The 13,605-nt window shown below is 37.3% G+C and overlaps 1 protein-coding gene across 1 annotated transcript in view; it reads left to right on the top strand.

Moving 5' to 3' along the window:
- Positions 1-13,605, top strand: part of MROH9 (maestro heat like repeat family member 9) — a 97,773-nt gene that overhangs the window by 16,826 nt on the left and 67,342 nt on the right. The window contains exons 3-6 of the mRNA XM_040262840.1: positions 2,283-2,362; positions 6,606-6,741; positions 7,304-7,390; positions 9,775-9,879. Coding sequence (XP_040118774.1) covers positions 2,283-2,362; positions 6,606-6,741; positions 7,304-7,390; positions 9,775-9,879 — 408 coding nt within the window. The remainder of the gene's footprint in view (positions 1-2,282; positions 2,363-6,605; positions 6,742-7,303; positions 7,391-9,774; positions 9,880-13,605) is intronic.

The raw sequence follows: 13,605 nt of genomic DNA, 5'->3' as shown, positions 1-13,605 counted from the left end.
CACTGGAGAATCAGTTTGTATATGTTAGACAATCCTTATTGCTTATCAGTGTGTACACTGGTTTTTGGAATTAGGTAAGCATTATCAGTATATATAGCCCAAATGAAAGCATGCTTATAACAAGGAAGGAGTATTGTTGTAAATCAGTGAATCCACAAATGATATGATGCTAAAGTAATATGGGCAGAACAATAAGATGGTGCTGGAATTGTGGTAACAAATCTGGCTCCATGAAAAAGAGAGATGCTAGTTAACAGGGGAAGCAGAGGTCCACATTATTATAGATCAACTTAACGATGATTATTACTACACAACAAGCAGGAGGATTAAAAAGGGCTTCTCAATTCTGGCTATACATCAAAACTTCCTTGAAGCTTTTTTTTTTTTTAATGTTGATGCCAGGTCTAGAATACAGACTAATTATATCCAAATCTCTGAAGGTGTGGTCCAGTATTCAAATCAGTATTTTTTAACCTCTTAATGTACTGTGAGAGTTGGACTGTGAAGAAAGCTGAGCACTGAAGAAATGATGCTTTTGAACTGTGGTGTTGGATAAGACTCTTGAGAGTCCCTTGGACTGCAAGAAGATCCAACCAGTCCATCCTAAAGGAGATCAGTCCTGGGTGTTCCTTGGAAGGACTGATGCTAAAGCTGAAACTCCAATGCTTTGGCCACCTCATGCGAAGAGTTGATTCATTGGAAAAGACCCTGATGCTCAGAAGGATTGGGGCAAGGAGGAAAAGGGAACGACAGAGGATGAGATGGCTGGATGGCATCACCGACTCGATGGACATGAGTTTGGGTGGACTACAGGAGTTGGTGATGGACAGGGAGGCCTGGCGTGCTGCAATTCATGGGGTCACAAAGAGTTGAACACAACTGAGTGACTGAACTGAACTGAACTGAACTGAATGTACTGCCAGTGTTGAGAACCAGTGACTGAGATTTAAAGTGTCATATTCCAAGGACTCAAGCTCAGTTAGAATGTATTTTATAAGAAAATCTGCCACTGAGACAATACCGCCAGAAGATCATTGCTTATATCAAACAAAATGTTTAGTTAGTCATTGTAGAGAAATACAACTAGTGGATTTCTGGGCAAATCAAATGAAAGTGGTGACGAGGACAAAAATGTCTTTCCAAAATAAACCAATTACCATTATACTTCCATGTTACAGTGAGAGCTGTCTGCCATACAGAAGGTTCCATGCTCTCTAAGTAATAATAATGTGCAAAGTGTTAATAAGTAACATAGCAAAGACCTATTCTCTCAAGATTAAGTAAAATCATATTTGAGGTTGTTAGGAATCAATACTAAATATGAATATAAATATTTTAGAGAAAAGAAAATAAGTCCTCTGCACCACTCAGTCTGAGCACAGCATAGAGAAGAGGTGTTAGACAAAAATCAATGTGATTCCCAGAAAGGTCACAGCAGGATGCTTATCTATAGTGGGAAGACGCTATTTTCTAGTTAAGATCCCCAATCAGGAAGCTTCTATGACTATTTCAGTTAGTTTGGGCTGGTTTAATACGAGACCAGAAAATGGGTGGGCTTCCCAGGGGGCTCAATGGTAAAGAATCTGCCTGCCAAGAAGTAGATGTGGGTTTGATCCTTGGGTCGGGAAGATCCCCTGGAGGAGAAAATGGCAACCACTCCAGTATTCCACAGCCACTTCAGTATTCTAGGAAAATTCCATGGACAGAGGAACCTGGAGGGCTACAGTCCATGGGATAGCAAAAGAATTGGACATGACCGAGCACTAAACAACAGGAGAATGAATGGCTTAAACAACAGAAATTTATTTCTCACAATTCTGGATGCTGTGAAGTCCAAGACCAAAACACGGCAGATTCAGTATCTGGTGGGATTCCTCTTCCTGGTTTTCAGACAGCCATCCTTTCCTTGTATCCTTACTTGGTAGAGAGATAAATTGAAAGCACCACCTTGCTGGTATCTTCATAGACAGACTCCACAAGGAGTATATTGCACTTATCAGTGGTGTATACAAGAGCACGTGGTAAAGAGCATTCCTAACAAAATTTTGTCTGGAAATGCCAATTATATAGACAACCATGGTTGGCTACAAAAGGCCAGCATTTAGTATCATGAATAGGTTTTAAATTACAATTTGTTTGGTCTCAACACTTCTATAAAAGTTTGGGCTTACTTTTCAAGTCCAATTTGGCCTCTTTTGTCTCTGTAGAAGTCAGAATTACACATGGTGTTATGAGCTCCACAGATATATCATTGATTCTTTTCTTTTTCCTGGTACTTGCAGGAGCAATCAGCTATCAGCCTATGGGACGCATACGCAGGTCTGATAAGTAATCAAGCCATGATCCTGGCCTTAAACTCCAGGTATAATAAGCTTTCATGCTCTCTTATTGGACTGGTTGAATACCTTTAAAATGTAATAGATACATACCAACAATGTGAAAAGTTACTCCAGGTTCCTCCACTCTAATTCAGCACCTATTCTTTCTGATGTTTATAAACCTTTCTGTATTGCATAAATAGGCAGATAAACTACTATACTACTTTTCATTTTTACTTTGTGTTAATTTTAACTTTTCTGTAAGATCATATTTTCATTTTGATGGCAACAGAATATTTCCAAATTTTGATATTTTCTAAACTAAATTTTATCAGTACTGTAATTATCATTCTTGTACATAAAAGATTGTATCTGCTCTGAAAAACTTCTTTGAAATACCCTCCTGAGAGTGAGGTTTCTGGTTTAAGTGATGTGTGTGTGTGAGTGAGTGTGTGTGTGCGTGTGTGTGTTAATCGCTAAGTCATGTCTGACTCTCTTACCACCCCATGGACTGTAGCCTCCCAGGCTCCTCTGCCCATAGTATTTCCCAGGGAAGAACACTGGGATGGGTTACCATTTCCTGCTCCAAGGGATCTTCCCAACCTAGAGAGTGAACCCAAGTCTCATACATTGCAGATGTATTTCTTTACCACAGAGCCACCAGGGAAGCACTGATTTAAATGATAGGCAACCATAAAAATGCCCTGCTCTGGAGGATCTTCACTGGCCAACAGCTACAGCTGCTGCCTGTGTAGATTTGCCAACACGGTCTGTGAGGCCTCACTTCCTGTGGGCTGCTCTAATCAATGACCCAGCACGGTAGGACAAATAACTCCAATGGGTGCCAGTGGGTGACTTCAGCTTGAGAGATCCTCATCAGGCAGGCTGAACCCTCCTTGGAACTTGCTGTAATCCAAGACTCTTCCTACCCTAATCCTTCTTCCTTCCTTCTCTGCTTCTCTTCGAAATCTCTTTTACTTCTCTTAGACTTCTTTAAATCCTCTTTTAGCATCTGTTTCCCCTAAACCCGAAGTAACGCAAATGAGATGAATTGTCTTAAAGCTTTTGATAGCGTCAGTTTGTTCTCCAGAAGAACTGCACCTATAAGTGTTTCGTCAAAGCCTAGTCACCTGGAAGATATGCATGCATATATACAAAGATACATATAGACAAGATTTGGAATATTATATTATTTTACAAGGTTCATGGAAAGGCAGACTGTAGATTAGAATCCCCTTCTTCATATTTTAATTTTTTGGTCTACCTAAATGTGTTAAAAATCTCCCACATACATAATGGTTTTCCTTTATTTTAAAAAATTTATTACAAATTTATTATAAATTTTACTTTTCATATTTTGATCAAGTATTATTTGGTAAATAAAGATTTACACATGTTATATTTTCATATATACCTGTATAATTTAACAATATAAATGAATTTTGTTACTATTAAACCATGGACTTCCCAGGTTGCTCAGTGGTAAAGAATCTGCCTGCCAAGCAGGAGATGTGAGTTCAGTCCCTGGATTGAGAAGATCCCCTAGAGAAGGAAATGGCAACCCACCCCAGTATTTTTCCCTGAGAAATCCCATGGACAGAGGAATCTGGTGGGCTATAGTCCATGAGGTCACAAAAGAGTCAGACACAACTTAGCAACTAAACAATAACAAAATTAAACCCATATAATATCTTCCTTCTTTTTTTGACTAATTTAGTCTTTCTAATTATTTAGTTTCTACTCCCTTTTTACTTCTCTTTTAAATCTTTAAAATTGCCATTATACTTATTTCCCCTTATAATAATTTTAAAATAATGTCTTTATTTTGTCTATGCCCTTCACTTCTTTGGTTGTATTTTTAGCCCTTTCAAAATCTTAAGTTATATGCATAGTTCACTATTTTTGTTTCATTTTAAATAAGAAAAGAATGTTGATAATATTTAAATGCTTCAAATTTTCTAATTTTTAAAATAGATTTCTCATGGTGATTAGAGAATGAAATATATATGCTTTTATAGTTTGAAACTTTCTATGGCTAACTATATGCAGAATATTTTTCAGCATTCCATGATTATTTAAAAAGATAACCCTTGTTATCTGATTTAGTATAATTTTTTATATCTCCTTATTAATTATATTAAAGATATTATCATTTGCAGATTTTTAACTTTTACCTGCCACATACTAACAACTGAATGCTTAATCTTCTTCTACGTGCTTCTATTTCTCCTTATATCCTTAATAATTTAATAGTTTTTTATAAATTATATTTTAATAAATATGTTCAACAATTTTCAATTTTGTTTCTATGTGCTTGAGATTTTATGTTAATAACTATAACTTTTATCAATTTATATTAATTGTACATATCTCTTAATGCTTTTTTATTTGAATTAATCATATAATATATTGATATAGCCCTCCTGATTTATTTCTGATCATGTTTTATATAATATTCCCATGCTTTTATCAAGAGGCATCTACTTTCCTTTATTCAATTGTGATTCTTGAAATTAATCTTGCAAAAATTTCACTTACTAATATTATATAATACTATTGCTCTATAATGAGAAGAAATAAAACATTTTCAAGAAAAATTTTTAGTATATTTGGTTTACCACTAATTCTCACTTCACTCCAATATCAGAAACAAGTATTTAGTTCAAAAATTTTTTAAAAGCATACAGTAATTTGTGAGAGATATTTATTGTTTCTTCTCACATTTATTTCTATACCATATTGTTATATATCTTAGAATATAAGAAAAGTTTTACACTGCAATTCTCAAGACCAAAATGTCTCTAGCTGTAAAACACACTAGTAATTTAATAACTGCTCTTTTGAAAATAACTGCTATTTTGCTGATAATTGTCTGTGTTGACCCATATATTTTTGTTGGGCTTTCTTTAGTATCACCAATATCTGACCCCCAACCTCCTTCACATTTAAAATGAGAAGACTTACTCCATCAGCAGCTGTGAATGGCATCAGAGCGTCACGTGTGTGCTTAGTGTGCTTAGTCACTCAGCTGTGTCTCATCCTTTACGACCCCATGGACTCTAGCCCACCAGGCTCCTCTGCCCATGCGGATTCTCCAGCCAAGAATACGAGAGTGGGTTGCTATGCCCTCCTCCAGGGGATCTTCCCAACCCACGGTCTGAACCCTGGTCTCTCACATTACAGGTGGATTCTTTACCGTCTGAACCACCAGGGAAGACCAAGAATACTGGAGTGGGTAGCCTATCCCTTCTCCAGGGAATCTTCCCAACCCAGGAATCAAAGCAGGGTCTCCTGCATTGCAGGCAGATTCTTTACCAGCTGAGCTACCAGGGGAGCATCATGCTACTTTCCTAATCCTTGTTCATCATGTGGACCATTTTAGCATTTTTAGAACTGGTAATATGATTTCAAAGTACATTACAAGATAATTTTCTATTTTATCAAAATATTAATTTTTCATTTTCCTAAACCAAATCATACATCCCTAGAATCCTACCACTGAAAAAACCCACTGGAACTTTTTAATAGGTAACACACTTTTATTTGTTCAGAGTCTGACAATCCACTGGAGTCCATGAATAAGTCAAATCAATCTTCCTAAGATTTAAAAAATTATCTACTATGTTCCAGGAGATTCCATTTCAAACAATGGATAGCAGATATTTAGATCTTCTTGTCCAGGAGAGGGAAATGATTCTGAGCTCAGCACAAGATTTCCTACCTTTACCAAGTATATTACCATCTTATAAAAAAAAATAATTATTTGTGCTTTAAAAACCCAGGAGGCACCGTTATCCAGATCACACCTATCAAAGGAAAAATAGCTGTGTCGCAACTTATCTTTTTAACGGTTGATGGGAAGGTTTCTTTTGCCATCTACTGGAAGATGTATCTCAATATCAGAAGTGTTACATGTGAGAAACACAGTCTCATGGATTAGATAAAATGTGGCAGTGATATATTTCAACTACCTAAATTTCAGCATGGCTTGAAGAGCTCAGCTGGGAAATAACCACCCTGTAAAGTATTATGTCTATGGAGAAATATATTCTGAATTCTAAATAACTGATTACAAATTATTTTTTACCAAAAAATGATTCCTTTATGTTTAAATCACCATAATAATTTTAGAGTAATATTTAAAATTCACATGTTATATAAAGCCAAAAGTTGGGCCTCATGTTCTAGTATACTGACTCTTAAACTAAGAAAAGGCCACTAAATTTAGTTTAGGTCTGTTCTTTCTTTAGTTTAATAATTATATCTTTTTTGTTTATTTTTGGTCAGCTTCGTGGATCCCGCATTGCAGTTTGAAACTCAATTGAAGATAATAAAGTCATCCTTTAAAATGGCATTTGCTGTCACAAATCTTGATGAAGTGAGGGAAGCTGGTATGAATGAAGATGACGAAAACGACCTAGAAGTAAGACTTTGCTTCCTTTAATCATGATGAGACGTCTTTATGCACAGCAATCCCACAGAATGTCTGCCCACAAGTTGTAATCTATGTTTTCTTCTTCACTCTTTTTGGATATAATAGATAAATAGCAGCATATTCCAGCACTAATCTCTTTTTCTGGACTCCTGGTGAACTCTACAATCCCTGGGTTGTAAGGAATTGTACAGAATTTATAGGAACAAATGGGTGAAGAGATTTTGGTTAATTTGTTTAGCAAGTCCAGCAAGTTTACTGGCAAGTGCTTCAAAGAAGTAAATAGGAGCCAAGAAAAGTGCAGGTTGGGAGACTTCTGTAGTAAGATCAGTAACATCCATGGTTTTTTATTTCTTAGTCTTGCTACACAGTTCACTTGTCCTACAAGGTATTAAAGCAATTCATGGCATGTTGTATTGAATGAGGTCTCACCTCCATAGCTACATCTCTGCTTTTTTTTTTTTTTTTTTTACCTTCAATATATGGGGAGAACTGACCATCCAGGATTACATAACTACTGGCTGGCTGGTTGTCTAACTTCCTTGTTTTTCAGAATTTATACCGAACTACTTTAAACATATTTGAGGACACTCTTCTGATCTTAGTGTCTAAAGATGTCTACAAACTGCAGATCTTAAAGGTAAATAAGATAAATGGCTTTGTTTTCTTGTACATTGCTATTGTTGTTTAGTCCCTAAGTCATGTCCAACTCTTTTTCAAACCCATGGGCTGTAATCTTCTAGCCTCCTCTGTCCTTGGGATTTTTCCAGGCAAGAATACTGGAATCAGTTGCCATTTCTTCCTCCAGGGGAATCTTCTCAACCCAGGGGTTGAACTTGTGTCTCCTGAATTGACAGGCAGGTTCTTTACCACTAAGCCACCAGGGAAGCCCATACTATATTTTACTTTTTATCATTTGCCATACTTACATCTCCTTCAAGAATCTGGCAGCTGAAAGATTTTCTTTACCTTTCAGAATATGTCATTATCTCCCAAATGAAATCCCTTCCTTTTATTTGAACCACAGAGACAGAATTTTAAGAATTCAATTTTGGGAGTATGGCAACAACAGACACTTAAGAAGCCAGGTATTACGTGGCAACATAAGTGTGAACACAACATAGGGTAGCAGAACATACAACGATTGGTCTAAACCATCTTCAGGTCCATGTAACAGTTAGCCATATTTTGATAATGTTAATATGCATGTTCTTCCCTCACAACTCTGGGACTAGGGAATTCCATGGGCATCCTATCTTCATGGATACCATGGTATCAAGGAAGTTCTCATAAACATCTATAATCCCAATTTTCATATCCAAGACTTCAGTATATTTTTAATGTGCCAGCCAGAGACACAGACTTATCTGGACATATTATGATTTTCAGTTTTGCATTTTTAACATGATAGCATCCGGAGGCAGCTGTCTGGAAATACTGAGAAACTAGATCGATGGGTTTTGCAAATCATAAAATACATTCAAGGAAAGAAGTAGAATTGATATATATGTAGATAAGTAGAAATGTGAAAGATAATAAAATATACAGATGTAATTTGTGCCTGAGTTTAGCCATAAATTTTCCATGCACTTTAAGGTGGTTATTGAAAGTCAAAGGTAAAGCCAAGGGTTTCCTTGGCAGATCAGATGCTGAAGAGTCTGCCTGCAATGCAGGAGAGGCGGGTTCGATCCCTGCGTCAGGAAGATCCCCTGGAGAAGGGAATGGCTATCCACTCTAGTATTCTTGCCTGGAGAATTCTATGGACAGAGGAGCCTAGTGGGCTACAAGTTCATGGGGTTGCAAAGAGCTGGACACAACTGAGTGACTAACACTTTCGCTAACACTCCCATGTATACTCTTTCAACCACCCTATGCTGCTTATTGAGCATTTACTCTATGTCAGGCACTAAGCTGAATACTTAATAAATGGGTTATTTAATTTAATCCTTAAAATAACCCTATGAGAAAGTTAAAATTATTTCTCCCATTTTTCAGAGAAGGAAATGGAAGCTGAGAGAGAAGCAATAATATATGGGCATCTAATGAGTGGAGGTGCTACTATAACTTGGGAGTCTGTTACTTGACCACCTTATTCTTAAACCTACCACATCTAGAAACTCCCCTGATCCTCAAAAAGAGCTGAACCTCACTCCTGGAGAAGGAAGAGGCTGAGATTTAAAGACTCTTCATTCCTAGGAAATAAACTTCAGAACAGTTTTATACAATGGGAGCAAGTGAAAGGGAAGAGATTTAGCCAACCATTGACATAAATACTAAAGACTCCAACAATCAGTCTTAAGAAGTCTACTAATGGTGGTTAACATGTGAGGCACATGCAGTCTTATTCCTCTCCCAAGGTTATACCTATGTCCTTGCACCTGAGGATTTAGAACAAAGAGGCAGAAGCCACAGCAAGACAGACCAGATTTAGCAATGAATTAAAATTAACAAGAACTTTCTCACTGAGCTGACTCCAGGAATATATTCTATACCATGAGACAGAAAGTATCTGTATTGTGAATTTGCAGAGGAAATTATGGAATAAATGACATTTTAGGATCAGATCACATTTTGATTATTTTTTAAAACTGAAAATCAGATCCTATGATTTAACAGAGAGAATTAACATGCACTTTAAAATAAAAAGAGGAGAAATAGTTGATGATAATCCTGTTTTCCATGATAATCCATGATAATCATGGTAATCCTAATAACCCATGCTGAACTTTTCATGATGTCTGGCAAAGTGACTGTTAATAGTCGATATTAGTAAATACATGTTGGATAGAATTAAATAAAACAAAACCCAGGTGTAGCTACTATGGCAGATGAAGTACTATACTATTATAGACAGTGGTATACAAGCTCATTGTCATACTTTTTAAATACGTAAAGAATAGGTGTGAAATCATTGGGAGATCATGGGGAATCTTGGCTTCTTGAAGGTGATGATCTGAGCAGAAGAAAGGAACTTGTGGAAATAGAAACACCACGGTTCTAGGATGGTTCTTGTGTTTTCAACAGGAAATGGTTGTATGGATGAATGAAGATAATTCGTACATGCAGGAGGAAGCCATGGTGGTGATCAGCAGAGTGCTAAGCTTTGCAGCCAGGAAAGTCAAGGGATCTGTAAGTTACAGGGACTGCTCCTTTGCCACGGGCTCCTAAAGACCGCTTCTGCAGCATTGCTTTCCTTTGTTCTGCAGTGTTTGCTGAACGCCACCAGGTGGAAGCACACCAGCATTTTCCAGATGGTGGGAACTATAATAGCCTCATCCAGCTTACCTCAGTCTTGGAAACAAACCTTTACTAAGTTAACATTCTCTTTAAATAATGTCTTCTAAAGATAATTATTATTATTTTAGTCGCTCAGTCATATCCGGCTCTTTGCAACCCCATGGATGATAGCCTCTGTCCACAGAATTCTCCAGGCAAGAATACTGGAGTGGGTTGCCATTCCCTTCTCCAGGGGGGTCTTCCCGATCAAGGAATCGAACCCAGGTCTCCCACGTTGCAGGCAGATTCTTTACCATCTTTGAAGCACAGGAAGATCACAATTTTTAAACATAATTAAGTCAGTGAAATTAATGGAGGTGAGGGGACAAATACATACAATGGGCAAAGAGATTAACAAATTAAAAGCTAAACTTCCCATAGGCAAGGTCTGTGTATATCTATATCTGACACAGTGTAAATAATAAAGGAAGATTTGTTCTGCCATTCTCTAAATATAACTACCCATTCTGTTCTCAGGTTCTGGCCATTCACTGGATAAAAACTATTTTCTTCATAAATTACCATAGCCTGTGTCTTCCAGACTCTCAGAGGCCCTTGTCCTATTGAACAATTCTTTCATTTGTATTCTATCAGAAATATATTTTAAAATAGTATTTCTTTTATATGACCTGTGTGCCCATCAGGATGAAGGAATGGCTCCACTCAAAGAATATTTGTCCTTTCGATTAAACTATTTTCAAACAGGTGAAGACATGTGAGCTAAACACATCACCTTATCTCATCAACAGAGATTTTTCCTAGATTTGTTCCTTTAGCGTATCAGCATTCAAAAGACAGGTAAAAGATTTCTAGTCGAAGCTAACACCTTGTCCACATGTCTATCTCCACTCCCTCCACAAAATGATAGTAATAAAATACGTTAAATGTATAAAGCTACAGCAACAAAGAGAATTAGTAAAGGGATCCTAATGGGCTAGCGAGGTCAGCAAACTTCTGGATGACAGAATAGATAGAAGATGGTAACTGATAAAGTCTGGCAGGAGAAGCTGAAAGACAGGGTACGTGAACATCAGGATGGAGGATGGCTGAAAAGAGAGGTAGTTTGCCCTATGGACCCTGGAGAGTCTGAAGCTATGGAAACCCAAGTAATGAGGAAGGGTGGGAGGCAGAGGAAACTTGAAGATGTGCTAACTCACTGAAAAGACTCACCTCATACAGAAGGATCTACATAGCATCCCATGCTCCTTTACACATACACTATTCCACAGGGAAATGAGTCCATTGGTAGATGAAATGTTGAGGACTTATTTCTCAAAACAATTGCAAATTCTCTGAGAAAATCCTCTTGGTTCTGTTGTTTAGACATACTTCAGCATGACCCAGTGTCCCCATTCAGCTACTCTCAAGCCAAGTTGACCAGTTGACAAGCCTTGGTTACAGACAAAATCCCACTAGTGGCATCACATTCTTAAATATGATTAGACAACTGAGACTTGGCAGGCATTTGAGAAAACCCTCCAAATACAATAGCCCCAGGTAAATAAAGAGTACAAAAATGATTATCAAAAATAGATACTTTGGGGTACAGATGAGTATTTAGTCTCAAAAGAAGTAAAGAGGAAATATTTATATGTCAAAAGGAAACAACAAAAAGTGAATATGGCCTCTGTACTGATTCATCAAGCAGGAATAGATAGGCAATGTCCCAAACTGATTTGAGAACCGAAGTGGAAGTCCATTGTTTGGAGATGGATAAGAAGCAGCTAAATGACTTAGTAAGTGTTTACCCTTGGAAGTTAACACTTGAAACTCCCATAATTCTTATAAGGAATAGAGAGGCCAGTGGTATGCAAAAAAAGGAATCCAGTAAGAAAGGGCCAGAAAACTAAGCAGGAGCACTTCGTGACAGAAACAGAGAAGCTACATTTCTCCAGATCTTAACTCTTTCCTACTTTCAGCATTTTATATAGATTTTCTTATTAAAAAAAAAGTTAGACTGTATTAAAAATCCCCAGTGTCTTGTGTTTGAGGAGGTGTGGCTGAGGTTGGCAGACTTCTAAAAGGACCTGTGCAGGGCATAATCAGTGTGTCCCAAGGTTCCAACAACCTTACTCTTCTCTTGGCCCATACTAGGTTATGTCTCCCCTCCACCTCAAACATGCTATGCAGTCTAGACATGGCCACACTTACTCTGCTAGAGACACACATCTAGAAAGACCATATCAGGTATCATTAGCAGCTTCCTTTACAAAGACACCTGCTCAGAGTTATACATACACAAGTTCATGAGAAGGGATAAACAGAGAGAATGTTCAAGGCAAAAAAACTATACACAAAAAACTCTAGGGCCAATCCCCTGTAAATGCTCCCCAGCTCCAATGAGATAAGCTGTAAGACATACTTACCTGGTTCTAGGTACTTTTGCTATAAGCATCTTTGCCACAGATATGTAGTGTAACTAATTGGCCATGAGGCAATTTTTTTTTCATAAAAAATAAAATAATGAAAAATAAAAGGAGGACATTGAAAAGGTCATTATGAAACTTGAAAATTTAATAACAAAATTTAAAAGACTTTCTTGAGAAATGCAATTTAAACACATTTAAAATGTGTGTAAATTCGTGTCAGTCCTGCCCCTGCAAAAAAATGGATTTTATTTTGTGGGTGGTACTTAAGCACCTGTCTTTGAAGGTGTTCATTCATAGTATAAGTTTTTTGCTTGTTGATTCATCTCCTCATTCAGCATGGCAATTTTTCCCTTTTTTTGCCAAAATTTCTTCCTTCATTAAGAGAGGCATTGGTTTCTGAGTATTAGAATGCATATTTGTAACTGAGCTTTATATTGTGTCATAAAAACCTCTTTCCTGTTTTTTGTTCTTGGCATCTTACCACATGTCTGTTCATAGACATTCCAACATTCTGTGGGAAATGTAGGTTCACCTCTGAGCCTTTGAGACTCTTAACCTCTTTTTCCTTCAATGTAGCATGTTTCAAAATAAGAAACCAACTCTTGGGGTAAATCATTGTCATCTGTCAGCTCAATAAAGCCATCAATAAATGGGCTAACTGAAAGAAAGTCTGACTCATTTTAACCAGTTGAAACCAAAGTGTCAGACTGAACTGTCAACTAATTATTTTATCTTTCACAGCAAAATTGCCTTATCACCAATTAGTCATGTGTTAAAATGTTTGCAGCAGAAATGTATGTGGCAAAAACTTTTATGGTAGAGAAGCTTATGGCAAAAATACTAGACACATACTCATACTCCTCCGTTACCCCCAATAGAGAAAAAGAGCACCTTGCCCTTTTTTCTTAAACCTATAACACAATTGCAGTTCTGAAAATCTTGACATTCAGTGGAAAAAGAAACTTGGAATGCAAACCAAAAGAGGAGACTACCCAGTGGAAATAAAAGGTTTCTTCCTAGGGCCTGAACAGCGACCTCTACTGTCTGCTTGCAGATTCTCCTTAATCGTGTGCTGAAGCTCGTCCGACTCTTTGCCACCCCCTGGACTGTAGCCCACCAGGCTCCTCTGTCCATGGAATTTCCCAGGCCAGAATACTGGAGTGGGTTGCCATTTCCCACTGCAGGGGATCTTCCCAACCCAAGTATCGAA

The sequence above is a fragment of the Oryx dammah genome, unplaced genomic scaffold, assembly GCF_014754425.2.
Source record: "Oryx dammah isolate SB20612 unplaced genomic scaffold, SCBI_Odam_1.1 HiC_scaffold_21, whole genome shotgun sequence".
Taxonomy (NCBI): Eukaryota; Metazoa; Chordata; class Mammalia; order Artiodactyla; family Bovidae; genus Oryx; species Oryx dammah.
The sequence above is the reverse complement of the archived record's forward strand: the minus strand, read 5'-3'. Positions and strand labels throughout refer to the sequence as shown.